Source organism: Sycon ciliatum, chromosome 6 (genome assembly GCF_964019385.1).
Source record: "Sycon ciliatum chromosome 6, ocSycCili1.1, whole genome shotgun sequence".
Lineage (NCBI taxonomy): Eukaryota > Metazoa > Porifera > Calcarea > Leucosolenida > Sycettidae > Sycon > Sycon ciliatum.
This window is the reverse complement of record NC_088648.1, coordinates 28,422,461-28,439,257: the sequence shown is the minus strand read 5'-3', so window position 1 is coordinate 28,439,257 and position 16,797 is coordinate 28,422,461. Positions and strand designations below refer to the sequence as shown.

General features: G+C 44.1%; 1 protein-coding gene across 2 annotated transcripts in view; it reads right to left on the bottom strand.

Annotated features, from left to right (window-relative positions):
* Window positions 1-16,797, bottom strand: part of LOC135819839 (sushi, von Willebrand factor type A, EGF and pentraxin domain-containing protein 1-like) — a 180,592-nt gene that overhangs the window by 24,810 nt on the left and 138,985 nt on the right. For both annotated transcript variants that reach the window (XM_065333122.1, XM_065333123.1), the window contains exons 21-29: window positions 13,094-13,270; window positions 11,579-11,752; window positions 10,412-10,588; window positions 8,617-8,793; window positions 7,362-7,538; window positions 4,337-4,516; window positions 3,977-4,147; window positions 1,339-1,512; window positions 394-567 (exon numbers count right to left, since the gene is read on the bottom strand). In XM_065333122.1, the coding sequence (XP_065189194.1) occupies window positions 394-567; window positions 1,339-1,512; window positions 3,977-4,147; window positions 4,337-4,516; window positions 7,362-7,538; window positions 8,617-8,793; window positions 10,412-10,588; window positions 11,579-11,752; window positions 13,094-13,270 (1,581 nt within the window). The remainder of the gene's footprint in view (window positions 1-393; window positions 568-1,338; window positions 1,513-3,976; window positions 4,148-4,336; window positions 4,517-7,361; window positions 7,539-8,616; window positions 8,794-10,411; window positions 10,589-11,578; window positions 11,753-13,093; window positions 13,271-16,797) is intronic.

Here is a 16,797-nt window from a genome sequence, read left to right as displayed (position 1 = left end):
ACCCGAGTTTCAAATCTGTATTTCAGTATTTTGTTTTATCTGACTTAGTGACTCTTGAATGACTTGCCGGAGTTATGCGTAGTACGCACCATGCAATGCATTTCACTAGCAATTATGGTGAAAAACCTATACAGCTCAACAGATATGGACATGTTGGGGGCATTCCCTATCTTGAATAAGAAAAAGTGTGAGGTCTGAAGGAATGTCGAGCAGTCTCTGATTGGATGATGGCTACACCCAAGCCATGGGGCTAGAGCATGACTGGTTTATGATGAAGATCCCGTGTTTGTAATGATGATCATAGTCACATCTATAATAATAATTAGTTTAACCCTTTCAGCACCCTTAGTTGATGATTGTCTATAGTGCATTCAAAGACATCATGAAACTAACGTTGGCAGGTGGGTGGTGGCGACGACCATGAACCATTGAGAAGACAGTTTGTCGCTGATTGACCAGAAAGAACAAAGCCAACGCTGCATGTGTAGGTTGCTGTTGATTCGAAATCAGTTCTTGCCGCTACAACACGACCATTTGTTGGGTTTGACAATGGGCCGCAGTTGACTCCTACACGATTATCGAAACAAAAATAGATTGTATTAATATGGCAAGAAAAGAGGACAAACTTTGTGGAACCAAAATACAAAGTGTAAAAGAGTGATGTCAAAATGGATTGATATAAATACAACTGACAATTCAAGATAAATATTGTACAACTCGAATGCAGCATATCACTGGGTTTGGAAATTCTGCCATTTTTTTGTCTCACAACGTCTCTTTGTTGCACAAAAGAAATCAATGAATACGTTTGCCATTACTACGCCAATTGGGGGTCATCATTGCCTCGATGATCTCCAATTGGCGGTATTTGGCAAGCGGCTTCATTCATTCATTCTCATGCTGCGCTGGAGCGGTTTTGCGGGGCAAAAGGTAGAGGTGTTTACGACTGTAGACTAGATTGTTCAAAGAGTGGAACCCAGAACACATTGGTAAGGCATAGGATGTATATTTAATCATTCAAAGACCAACAACACAAGGTTGATGTGTCAGCACTCATACATCCACTCAATATTATTCGGGGGATATTATTACAAAGAGCCTGACGTGACCTGTTTCACAAATCGAACAAAAGTGAGTGAAAACTGAATGCTTCTCGTAGCCGATTACTACAGGAAAAGCATTGTACCTTCTTTTCTAATACCTTGCATTTTCCGGGTTTGAAGGCGCAAGTGCTATATTTCAAGATTCGATGTGGAGTCATTTATCCCAAATATTTAATCCTATGCCACCATTTTAGAAATTCTTGAGTTCGGTGGCAACCTAGTTTCGTAAGCTTACGATCACAACGGGGAGCTGGAGGTGACCACATTCCACTGTGAGTACATGTAGCAGAAGAAAATCCGTTGAGGTTGTACCCAGCAGAGCATGTGTATGAAGCAGTGGAGTCAAAGGTATCGCCACTCATAAACACCATTCCATTTACTGGGTCTCCCAATGAGCCACAATTGCTTGCTGAATAACATGTTGTAAAAGAGAACACATAAAACGGTAAACAATCCCTGTTTGGCAAGCAAAGTTACCTCAAGTAGACCTAACAAAGGGTTTGCTCCTCACACTCGAGCTCGCGCTATTCCACCGACTTTACTTGACACTTGACTGACTCACGACTGCCATCCAGAGCAGACGACCACTACTTCAATCAGACCTATTTTAAAAATTATCGGGAAGCTCCACTGGGATGAAAATAGAAATTCCTCCTCAATAACCCTCTTGAACAAGGAAAAATATCTAACATGGATCAGAAGCAGACTGCCATGGAAAAGATTAAACCATGTTCGCCCTTCTACTAATTTGGGCTTTTATGGCTGGAAAGAGGCACTGTCCTATTGGTTTCAATGTCTAGCTCGGTACATGATCTATTCCCAATGATAATCCTCTCCTACTTAACCCTTCATTGGCCGATTAAAATACAAACAAGCCCACGCAATCGCCAAACCTGTACCTAAATAGGACGTAACTTTAGTTTTGCATTGGGCAAATTCCACGATCTTGGGCATCCTGGAAAGGCTTTGGCGAGAGGAGCGCAATGAGCGTACATTCGACTCCACGGGAGGCACTGGCCCAGCGCTGCAAGCCAGGGAAGGCCCACCAGCGCTGGGCTCACGCTCTAGATCTATCTCTACCCACCATTTCACTCCTGTTGCTCGTATCAAACTCAAATTTTTCGTAGAGATGCCGGGAACCTGCTTTTGAAGTTGAATCGGTGCAGCCTTGTCAACAGGTGACGTAAGCAGGGAAAATCCCAGCCGCTGACCCACGCATCGCGCTCTGAGCGCATATTTCCCGGGACCAACATTATGAGTGCTATAACTCAACCACTATCGCTTTGAAAATTGTTCCAGGCGACAGCTGGGAGTTTTCTCTTTCACCTACATATGAGCCCCTGCCAGCGAAAAGCAGCACTTGTGTACTTGATATCAATCCTCAAAATGTGATGTCAAAGTTTGGGACGCGCAGTGAGCTGGCTTTTGAAGATTCTTTTTCGATCGAGTGGGTTTCTTTGTTGTCAAAGGAGTTTCAAGTGTCTTCAAATGTCTCTGGTCAATTGATTTTTGTGCTAGGTGAGAGCTCGTCAAACGGAGGTTGAGTTTAGACACAGCGATGGCGACAGGTGTCGCGACAAAGACTTAGGTCCAGAGTTGTCAGCGTGAGACTCCCTGTACGAAGCGGCGCTGAAAGTTAGTTCGCGATCGGAATTATTTCTTTGGTGGCGATCTCGCTGAGTTTGTCCAGCAGTGGCGAGTCTCATATGCATAGCAACGAAGAACCCTCATAAAATCGACACTGGATACTGGTGGCGGCGATAGTCAGTGCTGGAGTAATAGTGACTGCGAGGAGAAGCTGAATGTCGACCCGCTGAGCGATCCGTATTTCTACATCGACAACAATGATGTTGCAGACACTGATGGAGGGCTTCTCACGGCGCAAAACAGAGCGTAGTATTATCAGTACTCTACCTTGCCAGACGACGCCAAGCTGGCTGCTGCCTGTGCTGAAAAAAGGGGATTCCTAAAAGGTCAAACCGGCTGAACGCTTTGGGGCAACATCTTCACGCGTTACAAAACGCGAGTATTCGCTCATATCATTGAAATACAATTATGCTGAAATCATGGTCTGAGTGAAAGTGTGCAAGGGAGTGGATGTCAGTGGTATTGGTCAGTACATCTATCAGTATGGCAAGCTTTGGGACAATGCTCAAACTGCCAGCACAGAGGTCCCTGAACACAATTTGGAAGGCCAGCCACCAATCATCGTTTTGCACGCTGGTGTTGTAAAGAAGGCAGTGATGTATACGGAATATCGTCACACTTCTGAACTACTCATGTCTGCAGCACCAAGAGGGCAAGCCTGACTTGCATACTTACATGTACCTGTTCCACATCACAATTAGAAACTGTAGGATCAACTTGCATGGAGTCACTAGGCATGGATGCTGTGCCAACTGTACTGAATCTTGACCTGTGTGACTTCAAACTCTATTTTCCATGCTTTCGCTTATCAGATTGTCACCAAACTTGATAACTTGAATGATTAATAGTGTAGAAACAATTTGGAGGGAAAAAATATTTTTTGAAAAAATTACACATGTTCAGGTTTCTGCTGGCTGGGGCTCGTATTTCGATCTCTCCAAAAGACTGAGATTTCACCAAGTTACTATAATTTCAAAATGCCTACCCCATCGAACATCGGTGTTTGATCAATGTATGGGCCAGCCTTAAAGGGCTAAGGTTTATAGAAAAAATGACCAAAAAACTGCATTTTATGCTATAATGTCCAAAAATAACACCAGCTACTAAACAAGCAGCTCATGCTGAGCTCAGTCTATTCTCCTTAAGCTTAAGTCAAGACAAAATCAAGACCAATGTATACTTTTGTGAGTTTTGGAAACAGAACATGATGGTGCAAATCATCTTACCAGAGCAGCTTAGCTCTGTCCATGTTCCAGCTGATGTACAGTTGATGTTGCCACTACCACTATGTCCAGTGTTACATTGCACAAACACACTGTCACCATATACATAGGATTTTGTTGGGTTCGCCATTACAACAGCATTTGTGATGTTGGGTGGGCTAGGACATGCTCGACCTGCAAAACAAAAAAACAGTATAACAGAGCATCACTGAATGTTTGGGAATAAAGTGTGTTACTACAAAGCGATGAAGGCTGCAGATATAGAAGGTCCTGCAATAAAACGTCGTATTTATAGTAATGCAAAGGTTTTAAAAAATTAATGGTAGTGGTCAGGCAGTGATAGTATAATTTTATTAGACGTACGTGCACAAGTCACACTAGTCAATGACCAGGTTTTGTCTGCTTGACACACGGTGACTCCATTAGTTCCAGCGAGTTCAAATCCAGCGTCACAGCCGAACACAAGTATTGACCCAAGTGTTGTAACTCCGGTTGTGAGGAAGCCATTGTTTGGAGTAGCTGGAATACTGTTACAAGTTATCTCTGTTGAGAAATGGAAAGCAGTGAAATCATAGGAAATGTTTGTTTGTACTGTACGCTGTAGCATTCCCTTCACATTTTCCCCACAGATGATACTTGTCTTCAGGTTATACTTTTGAAGCAGGGACCTACATCGACAGCATTAGCATTCTAAGGGCCCGGTCCCACATGCAGTGGCGGATCCGCTGTTGCGACAAGGTTTTGCGGGAGTGGTGTCTAACCTCTCGAACCTCTCCTGCGACAACATGCTCGCGTGGTCTCATATGATCAAAGAGTGCACGGCGAACGAATCGAGCGCGCCTCTCTGACTTCCAAAATTCACTGCAGCTCTCCTGCAACTCAAACATGCTTTCACTGAAAAGTACAATCACGTGTGCACTTGTACTGATGGTGGACAGACTCAGTACTGTGTCTGTGGACAGAACTGTTTCGTCATTTATGGACACATCAACGCAGCACTGATGCACTGATGATGTACATACTAGGTGTTGGGAAGATCGTTGTTTTTGTGGAGTATCAAGCAATAGCTACATGTCGTGGGTTCAGTATTGTTGACTTTGAGTCTTTGTTCGGAATAAGCTGAAAGAATGGATTTTCCGTTGGGTAGAGGTTGATTGGCAAGACGTTGTCGACAGGCAATGGAGACTGCAGCGACATTTTTGTTGCTGAATACTAGCACGAACCTGCTGAGCAGCACGTCGACGATAACTGAGACAGATACTAGTATTGCTCTTCCCAGTCCTTCATGTACCTCATCTTTTCATGACAGGGGTCCCCTTGCATGGTTTTACATGATGGCCAGGCTTGGCTGCTCACGGGTCCGGGATTTGGCCTTTGGCCGACGCCGCAGTCGTCGGTTTCAGCTTCACCTTCTCGGCTATCCACCTATAACGCGCCGTATCTCTCTTCATTCGTTTGTCAACACGAGTCTTGACTTCAACATACATTTACAACTGCAGCAGTAGCTGCTCTGACTAAGGTCAAGTGTCCACTTTATGACAGAAAATCGAATCCAACAACACAAATCCCACTAACGTTATGTCGGAGTGTCGCAGGAGCGGAACTTCTGCAGGAGAGTATACACTCCAAATATTGTGGAGTAGCAGATTTGAACTTTCCCCCACGGCGGAAGTTCTGCTACTCGCAGTTTCCATGGTGATACACGCTGTTGCCACATCGCTGCAGGGGATCCGCAAGTCTCAAGTGCATGTGAGAGCGGGCCCTAAGACTCTTTTGATACTATGTACACAGGCATGTGCAGCCTGCATTATCTGTGCTGATCGATCATTCTCTCTTTTCAGTCCAATATGATTTTCACACACAAACACGGGCCATGGTATGACTGCAGTACATTATCTTATCATTAATATTATGTTTCTTGCCTATCTGCCGGCTTTCTTTTACTCATGATCAAATGTATGATACTGACAAATGTTTTAGACATATCAGGGCTGCTACTTGCGCCTATTTTTCGGAACTTCTCCGATTGTTGAAAGCCTGTCGGACGAACCGACCGATTTTGCTCCCAAAGAGGGACAACCGATTATTTTATTTTGAGCGCTTTTTAGTCCAGTTGGCCAATCGGCACTTCCAGGTCGCGTTTGGCCAGTCATTGTACATGTACATGTACATGTACTTGGTCCGCGTCAGCGATATTGTCGCTTATCTTTCAGCTTTGCTTATGTCGCCAATGCTTACTTGGTAGCCCATTTCAACCCAATTTTGGTTAGCAGGTTAGTTTACTAGTACCTGAAAGGTCTAGCTAGAGTTCGAGTGGATTTCGAGAGCGACGGGTGGGTGATTTTGATTGATACAGCGCCGCATCAAAGATTATCTTGTTACTCTATGCAGGCAAGAGCAGCGAAAGCGACAAGAAAGTAATCGGCTACTCGGAATCAGCTCCATTTTGCTGAACGGCCGAGATCGCTTACCTCAGGGATCGCTCGTCAAGTTGAGATCGCAGCTCCCTTACCTCCAGCTCAACGCTCGGAGTATCCAGTGCGCCGTGGAGATTTGCAAGTACTGTACGCGTCGTCGTCGTCGTTCAAAGTATAATCTTGCAAAGAACGGCGTCTGATCTGAAGCGCACAGGCTGTCGTGCTGCCCATGCAAAGTCCTATAGAGAAGACGACCGTCACGATTGACTTCTCTTTAGAAAATAGCCAGGCAGCGGAGAGGAAGAGAGATGAGCTTGCAAAAGCAAGAGAGCCGATCCCGAGCAAAATATTTGTCACCAGCGACGAGAGCAGCGATGAGGAGGACCGTAAAAAGTAGGAACCCTTCTTTGTACAATAAATTCCTCACAGCTAGTTGTCATTCTATACCTTACTGTCCATCGTACCAAGTTTTATCAATTCAAGTTCATGCGTTCATGTCCAAAGTCCAAGTTCGAATTGTCGAAAGATAAGCGACAATATTGCTGACGTGGACCAAGTAACTGTAAAATGCAGGCGTGCTTGCATGTGTGTGGACAGTTAAACATGACATTGTGTTCTGGGGCCCCAACAGCAAGCCATTTTCCTAATGATCAGACAGACTACGCAAAGACCGAAAAACCAATTAGCTGCACCCATGTTTCCCTCATGCCAGACCTCGAGTTCCCAATTAACTGTGGGTTGCAGCACGGCTGGAAAACAATCCTGGAAAAATCCGACCGCTTCAACCCCATGATAGGCGACAAGCCTCTGGGTCATCCTAATAAAGATATTATTATTATTATTATTATTCCAAGCAGGACTTGAACCTGGTACCCTCTGTTTCTCACTCACAATCTTTGACCATCCCACTATGCCTGTCATGACAGATGCAAGGGAAAGAGAACAACCACGGCATTGAATGGTATGCTTACCATTGCATGTTGGAGGTGACACTGACCAGTCTCCATTAGTTTGACATGCGGTAGATTTGGCACCTTGAAGTTCATAGCCTGGGCTGCATGAGTACTCTCGTATGCTGAAGAACACATTATCTCCATTTGATATATTGCCATTCATTGGAGGAATGAGAGGGGCCAAGCATCTTATTTCTGAAGGAAAAAAACAGTCAAATGATTGTTTATAATAATAATGGTTCAGTATTGTAATACACAGCCTACTAGGATCTTAGGCAGTTCTTAGATTGCACAGTTGCACGAGGCTAAAATTAATACGTTTTGCGTGAGCCCCTTTGCCCCGTACATGCAACTACACATTCTTGTATGCACACGCTCCCGTACATATCTACATACCCATCTGCACACCACTGTACACAACACACATTCATATGCTCCCCGCTGATCTTTGCCCTGCAGACCTTCAGGTATGGTTACTACACTGCTTACCTATATCTTCGCGTTCACCCTGTGCCCTTCAATCTTCCCCTCCCATTAGTAATTGCTGTGTTGCACTGCAAACCTTTCTTCTCTCACACTATTCCCTCATGTGGTAAGATCAGCTACACCCCAGTCTCTTCTTGTGCTGTTTACCCTCTTCGTCTAGTCTTGCTCATCCACTCTCCCGGCACATTCTCCCAATGGTAAGTATCCAGCCGTCCTAAAATCATATAAGTAGGCCTTCCTTAAGCCTCTTTTTTTATAATACCCCTCCGCCCTCTTCTGGATTTTCAGTACAAATATAAAAATATAAGTGTTCCCAACTTGTTAATCCTTGGTTTGTAACTGTGTGTGTACCGGTACGATGTCACAACCCTAACTCCATTGCTGCCCAAAGTTTGCTCTATCACAACCCTGATCATGTCACGACCTAAGTTGCCTCAGTAGCTATGGCAATGTATGAACGCCGAGCAAGAATGTACCCAGGCCAGTGGGTAATACTGGAAAGCGAGGTCATGATTGTGCGAAAGGGTGCGAGATCTATTGGTTTAACTTAAGCGGGAAGGGGGGCGAGGGAGGTTGCTACCCTCAGTAGCCATTACACACACCAAATGTTCCAAACAATTTAATTAAGACGCAGAGATTGTTGCATTATTCAACAGCCAAATGTTACCGTTCACAATTTCATGGATTGTTATAATGTAGTGAAAAAAAGGAGAAAGAGATATATGACGAGAGCATAAAAGGCTCGGTAGCCTTTGCCCACAATTGGTAAGCATTATTGGACACTTACGTGAACATGTTGGTGCTGTGGACCAAGTGAGATCTGATTGGCAAGTTATAGTGCTCATCCCCGAGAGCGCAAATCCTTCATTACAGCTGACAAAAGCAGTGCTGCCTCGAATAAGTGGTGCTCGACCAGGTTGGACATTGCCGTTCAAAATGGACGGAAGAGAATTGCAGTTTATGCCTAATGTGAGTATTGGAGAAAAGTAGAATAACTTATTGCACATAATTCATTGAAAATATTTATACTGACCAAATTCCCCTACCAACATACCCGTATTGAATTCTGACATAGCCAGCAATCGCATATCATCACGGACATTGAAAATCAACATACTTTTGAGAACCGACCATTTTTTCAGCACAACCTTTCAATGAGGACACATAATTATATTATTACGCGTGCTGTGGTATTATTATTATTATTTCAACGAGGACGAAGCAAAGTTGGCCGAACGAAACCCAGAGGAAGAAAATCACCCTGTCCACTTCACCATTATGATACTGACATAGGTACGAGATGAAACAACTGAAAAATCAACAAGAAAACAGAACCCCCACTGCACTGACTTTGGTTTGAGAATTTTCTATTTCCATCAAAAACTACAAGGAGCATTCAAAAATCAGAGACAGACCTTTGTTGCTCCTTACTCCTTTTTCAAGGAACAAAAGTCGACTGTCCACTTTCAAACCGGGAACAAGACATACTAGTAGTCCTTTTCAGCAGCTCCACGAGCGCAGGTAATGTTCACCAAGGGCCGCAGAGCAGGATTAATTCCAGAAAACAGCTAACATTCAAGGGAAGCTGCATGCTTGAGTACATGAATACCGTATTTGCTGGTGTATAGTGCGCACCCTGAAATGTGAATTTTGAAGCTCAAATCTGCAGTGTGCACTATACACCGAATACGAGAATCTAGTACAAAAGTGCCAGAGTTCAAGAGTTCAAGTGCGCACTATACACTTAATGCACTGCATCGTACGGAGCGAGTGCTCAGGTCCATCGACGTTCAAGAACATCCACGGAAAAACAATGTTGTTTTCATGTTCAAAGTTCGTAATTCCATCAATTTTATAGTCATAGTCTGACTTACCGGAAAATATTCTTAAGTTTCACCATTCTTTGACGAGATCAATTTCAGAACCATAATAATTATATCCCCGATTTGCCTGCGTGTTAAACACCGAATAGAGCCATTTTGTGTGAATTTGTGGTTGAAGATTGGGGTGTGCGTTATACAAAGGTACGCGTTATACTCCGGCAAACACGGTACATGAGTACAGTCATGCAGGAAATAGTCAATTTCAGTGTTTCTGCTCCAAACATCAACTAAATTTGACTAGCTACAAATACTACCTCAAAGGATCAAACAACAACCATTTTCTTGATTTTTTCGGCAGAAGGCTTCTCCTTGTGCTTGGCCAAGGCCAAAAATCACACATCGGTTGAGTACAATAATTACAGCTCCCAGATGTCCTCGATTGCTGGCCATGATTAAGGGGTCGTCGCAAAAGTTTTTTGTTGTCCCTGAAAGAAAATTATTCATTTGTTGTGGGGGGGGGGGGAGTGGGTGCGAGCCAAAATCGCTAGTCGACAGACACTGTACATCTGACATGCACATGGATGCGATTTTCGTCGTCCAGTATAGCAAGCTGTGTTTGTTTCAGAGGGAGGGGAGGGGTCCGAGTACGAAATGAACGATGTTCGTTTTAGGGACGACAGAAAACTTTTGCGACGACCACTAAGCTGACTATGAATACCATTGGAGACTGGAATGTTGCACAACTATTTGGAAACTTACTGCTACAAGTTGGTGCCGGTCCAGACCATTGGCCCGTGGAAAGGCAGATGGAATTTGTTTCGCCAACCAATTCATACCCTGAGTTGCAAGAATATGTCGATACACTAAATACCGAGATAGTAGATGTGTTGACACGCCCGTTGGTGGGATTTGCTAAAGGTCCTGAGCATTGTATTCCTGCATAAAGAAAAAAATCTTCGTCATGTTGTGACAGCTTGGACAATCCACTTGTCCAGGCAAGAAGACAGCAATGCCTGTTCATTCTGGCGTAGTATAATAAAATATACCAACCAGACAACAAATTGCTTGGTTAAATGTCAAAATCGCTTTACAAATAAATATCTGATATGTGATGGATCAGACGGTTTCCATTTAGAAGAAAGGCATTCGATCTGACGAGCTTTTCCCCCATGGCTCTGAAAAATACTGAACTTTGCTTTTGTCATCCATGTTTTAGCAGCATTTCTGCATACGGAGCATCTTTAGTGACAGTGTGGAAGCTAGGCAAAGGAACAGCTATATATACAGCCAGCTATACAGAGCAGGAATTGTGTGTATATGTGTCATGCTGGTCCACGTCCTGTAAATCGCACTGAATAATAGGGCTAAACAATTGATTCTATATTATGTGTAATGCAGCACGATGTGTTCTCTCCATTTTCCACACTATCATGGCAACTTATTTGCGTGTCAACAATAGGAAAAAACTGGTGGTCCGGATCATTTTTCACAGTAGACATATAATGCGTGTACGTTAGCTTCAAAACAGTGACCACCCTGCCTTCTAAGAGTAGGCCCTGGCCTTCGAATCTCAAGTCGAACTGGAGTCGCCCTATAACATGCACTGGCGATAACTGACACGGAAGAGAGGACGCTGTCACCAACAGCTAGTCTCTCCCTGGCATGCTTAGACCTCTTCTGGTTCCTCCACAGCTTTTCTTTTGTGCGCCGGCGGGCCTGTCCACTATGCCCCGTCAATCTTGCCATGATATTTTCGGCACAGCGGAAGTTGCAGACCTCGAACCGCCACCGATAGGCCTTGTGATACACCTACAAGAACCTCTGTGTTGCACTCGGCCGTATGCCCAATACAGACATCACCTCATTGAAGTTAAGCAGTGGAATAGAATAACAGTGAGTAAGCCGGAACTATGCGGATTAACTCACCAACACATTGAGGTGTGACATTAGACCAAGTTCCACCTGATAAACACACAGATGCTGAATTGCCGACGAGATTGAACCCAGTGTTACAAGTGAATCTTCGCAATGTAAAAACCTCACTATCACCAGGTGATATGACTCCATTCGTGGGTGCATTAAGGATAGGGCACTCCACTCCTACAAGGAACACAGGAGAAATTGAGAACTGGAGCTGGGGTGAGCAACTTAACCCAATGCTGTTCTTCACGAGAACTAAATTATGCCATGCTAATAGAGCCTAGGTATCATTACGGTAGGCACAAAACGTCCCATGACATTCCGAGTTTCAAGTAAACGTGAAATACAGACAGCATCGTCTGGCATTGTTGCTTATGCAGGTGCCGAATGACCGTTTGTTTTTCCACATATTCTTGATGAGAGAAGTTGAAATAGAAAGGCGTTTTTAGCATTCACCATTTATAACTTGAAAGTTAACCCTTTGCATCCTGAGTACGAGTTAACTCGCGCTTTTGAAGTGTGCTGATCCACTACGTACGAGTTAACTCGCAAATAAATTCGTGCGACACATCACAGTGCATAGATTAGTTTCTAAACTGTCGTAACTCGGTCAAACATCAACGTCAAACATCAAGGTAACGACGATCAATACACCATTGGAAAGGTTTTGCCATCATCTTTCCAGGGATATGAAGTTCTTCGCGATAATGATAAAGATTAAAAAAACTGAGTGGCGACAAAACGAATAAGGAAATCAGGGCCCAGAGTGAACGCGATTTTTGGTTAATGACTTTGCAGTTTTTGGAGAGAGTCAGGGGGGTTCCCTTTGGCACAACGCATGCGTAAAGGACATCAAATGAAGCGCTTGGATCCCGGCTTTGCAGCGCAGTTTGAATCGTGAAAATCGGTTGAGTTTGGGCAAGAAGCCGAACAAGAATGTGGAATAGAGTTGTTGTGCCGTTCAGAGGCACGGTGAAGTAGTTTCGAGAGGAGTTGGAAATGGCCCTGATGTGTCTATGGAGCGGAGAGCTGCCAGGATGGATTCGCTTGGTCCTGATCTTTGCAACGAGCCCAGGATGATTAAATCCATCAAGGTGGAGTGAAATAAGAATAAAATTCGTTCAAAGCTGTGAGGGCAAATCCACCCAAGAGAATCAGTGCGGTGAAAAGCCAGTGGATTGGTGAAAATGTGCTCAGGATGCAAAGAGTTAAGGCTACACGCACCTCCAGAATGCTGTTACATAGCAGCAGAGTTCTTCAAGTCTCCTAGTAGCATTCATGAGCACTAGTAACCCACCAATCCCTCCCTTTCCTGTTGATGAACCGATCTATATTTTTCTTCTTTGTCTTTGAAAACCTGAGAAAGAAGGGCTGTCGCATGTGAATAAGTCTTCTGGCTTTGTTTCCTCAGTACATGCTCTGTTCCTTCGTTGATTCTGAATCTGTAACTGAAAGCGAAATACAAAAAATAAAATCCCAGTCCCAAACATAATGGCTCTATTAAAACATATTCCTGCTTACGTTTACATGTAGGCGTTGGCGTCGACCAGTCACCAGTTGAGAGACAAATTGTATTTGAACTGCCTTGCAGCTGATAACCAGAATTGCAGGTGTATTGTCTGGATATGAACACGTCATTAGTTCCAGTGACGATGGCTCCGTTAGCAGGTGTCGGAACAGTCATTGGACATTGTATACCTGCACCGAGAGAGGAGAGGATAGAGAAAGAGAGAGAGAGAAATAGAGAGAGAGAGAGAGAGAGAGAGAGAGAAAGAGAGAGAGAGATAGAGAGAGAGAGGGAGAGAGAGAGAGAGAAAGAGATTTAAAGAGAGAGAGAGAGAGTGAGAGAGAGAGTGAGAGACAGAGTGAGAGACAGAGTGAGAGAATGAGTGAGAGAGAGATTTAAAGAGAGATAGACAGAGACAGACAGAGACAGCGAGAGATGGATGGATAGAAAGAAAGAGAAAGATAGAGATAGAGATAGTTGTATACGAAACACAGTGTACTTGGATATCAAATGTCCGATAATTCCCGCGATACTTCCCTGGTTGTTGGATGGTTTTCGTATTTCATCATCATGTAGCAATTGTTCAAGCAACATCTTGTGGCTCTTAAGTGTGGTCAACTTTGGCCATTCTATTCTCGGATTAACGCATCCACATGTCTATTAAGCTTATGCTATTGATTGCACACTTTTCCAAAAGTCCAAACAATGGGATATATCCGTATCACGCCATAGTACATACTGTGTTTAGCATATTCTCCAGTGGCGAATTGGCACATCCCCGGAGGGGTATTTTGCATAACTCCGCTACCCCTAGGGCGAGTTCACCCATTGAAAAGTCTATCGGCACTATAATATATTAACAATGTTCAATAAATGGATGTTCCTTCTGGAAAGTGATTATATTAAAGGGAAAGTGCACCGATGTGAAGTAAGTACTGTGTTCAATGTTGCTAGTGCCGTTAACTGTTTATCAGTAGTTCTCCCGGTTGTGTACTGAGACATTAAACTGATAGGAGAAGGCTGGGGTGCGGAGACATCAGCAGACAAGCAAAAAAGCGATGGACCAAGTGCAGAAATCTTGGTTGGAACAAATCAGACGTTCAGCATTTACCCCAACCAAGGACCATGCCATTTGTTCTTTCCACTTCCTAAAGATGGGTGCTGTGCTTGCTGGCGACCCTCCTAACTCTCGTAACATCTTCTGAAGCCAGGTGAGACGACGGGTGGTGGAGATTGACGAACCACATGATGTCGTACCTTTTTTGAAAGTTTACCGTAAATGTCTCCGGAGAGATTACGAATACCAAGCATGTTCCCCTGGAGGAACCATTTCGTTGGCTACAGGCAGGCTCGGAAAATGCAGAAGAAGGACGATAAACAGTTCACGGCACTAACAGCATTCAACACAGAACTTCTCTCACATCGAGAATATACTTCCTCCGCGTCATCGAAATTGTCGCAGTTTGACTTTTGATGTAAAATGCGGTATTTACTCACCAGCACTCGTACCAGAGGCAAGGGATCGGACATAGGCGATAGTCATCAGTATAGGGTGACGGCAAAGTTCTATTTTCTGTTATTGGAAGCTGGAATTTTTGAACTAGACGCAATTTCTTCGCTGATGTCGCTGCGCTGGTAATTTCGACTCGCTGAGATCAGTCAGGTGTTGCAGCCTGCACATTTCTCGTGCTTATGGCCATTCACTCAAGCCCCATCACTGCTTTACCTTAGCTGGGGTGAGAATGACTTCGTGGAACAAGTGGCAGCGCTTGGAGAAACATCGAGGGGTCGGCAAACTAAATGCCTGCAACAGCGATAAAATTTGTCGCTCTGGCTGAGACACTCAGTACTACTACTAGTACATGATTGTACCTGCAAGAGCCGTGTAGACTCTACACGTAGTGCTAGTGATGCACGCGCAGGTGCCGTACCATGGTATACCAGTGCTGAAAAAGAGGGCGCGCTGGACGTGATACTACACTTACCTGCATGAGCTGTGGGCATGCCACGGCTAAAAAAAGTTCATTATTTTCAAGATCGAGGTGATTCCGAGGTGATTCCGCCGACGGTAATCAACCGACCTCGCAACGATCGTGCATTCTTACTAGGCTTCGTTGGTGGTGAAGTAGAAATCATCCAGAGCTAGCAGACGACAAGCATAGCAGCTCTTGTCCTGTGGAGAAAGTCAAAGCGTTTGAGATGAGGCGCGACCAACTTTCAACCTTCCTTGAAATATTTGGGAACGATATTTTTGCGTCCATTGACATCAGCGACGACGAGGACTTCATCTCTGCATGAAAACTCTCAGTCCAATTGTCCTAGAACGTTACTCTAGTCTTCAGACTATCATACTGTGTAATAAGTTTCGAATGGCTTAGTTTATGGAGTTGTCAGTAACAAGTGACAAGTCACTAGTCAAACTGCGACAATTTCGATGACGCGGAGGAAGTAATAGGACAATTTAAAATGACCAAATTCTGCACTGAGCGACTTTCTGTGTGGCAGAGCTAAGCAGATCGTATATCATCACTGCGCTGGGCGCTACGGCAATTTATATCACACGATTGGCGATTTGGCGAGTTTGGCTAATCGTATGTAAGCGAGAGATTTGCCACTCGAACCGATCTCAAATTGTCTTTCCTATGAACCCTACTTGAAAGATCAATGCACTTCCCCTTTAACCCCCACTATTTCCTGTGAACTATAGGTGGGGTTTATAGGGACGTTTAGCAATGCGAAAGTTCGAAAGAAAATTCGAGTCCGGGAATGAGTACAGAAACAAAGGTCGAAACTTGCAGTGGTTTGCGAAAGTTATTTTCTCTTTCCTTGGTACGCATTTGACTGTGGGGAGTAGCAAATTTGCAGCCCCCTGCTCGAGACTGAGCAGCATATACGATACGGTACTTATAATAACTACAAAAAGAAAAAAACAGTTCGCATTGCTAACCCTCACAAGGTTTCCTTTTTCGAATTAAAGTTCGCGAGATTTCATTCCACCAAAAGCTCGAACCTTCGTGTTGCTAAACCTCCCCAGTATCTCCATATTCACCACTTTAAATTGGGGTATATACGTTGCTAGATCATCTACTTATAGGTTGAAACTTTTCCACCTTCAAATGACTTAGAAATGTTCTCTCCGATTAGAAAATTCAAAGAGTGTAAAGAGAGCATGGGTGAAAATACCTAAGGATGTGTGCAAGTGGATCTCTCCGATTTCTCTCCATATTTGCAGGTAAGTCCCTTTCGGGTGTAGATCGATTTTGCAAAGCCACTGAAAATTTTTTGAAGGGAACCTTGAAACTAGCATACCCCTCAAAATGGCCGAATTATCACTTTGTTTATGGGTCTAGAAACTTGTAACGCCATAGCGTAAAAAGCAACAAAACAAACTCCATCAAGTCAACATTGCCACACCTTAGAAGAGTTCATGGAGCAGGACCGCTTGTCCATGCCAGGATCCCAGAAGACCAGGTCCATCACGCCCTGACGCTACAAATGATCGTCTTGAAAATTGCCAAATTTAAAAGCGCTGCCAAAACAGCCTGCTACGTCCTCAATTGGCAAGAAGTATACACCGGCAGATAGTAGGACACCTCTTCTAGTGCTGAGGACATATCCCCACCTTCCTTTTGAGTTTTGGGGTTAACTTGAAACGAGAGAGCTTGGAAGCTCAGGGCCCTACGCTATGCTTTGTTACCTAGCTCATCATACGTGTTAT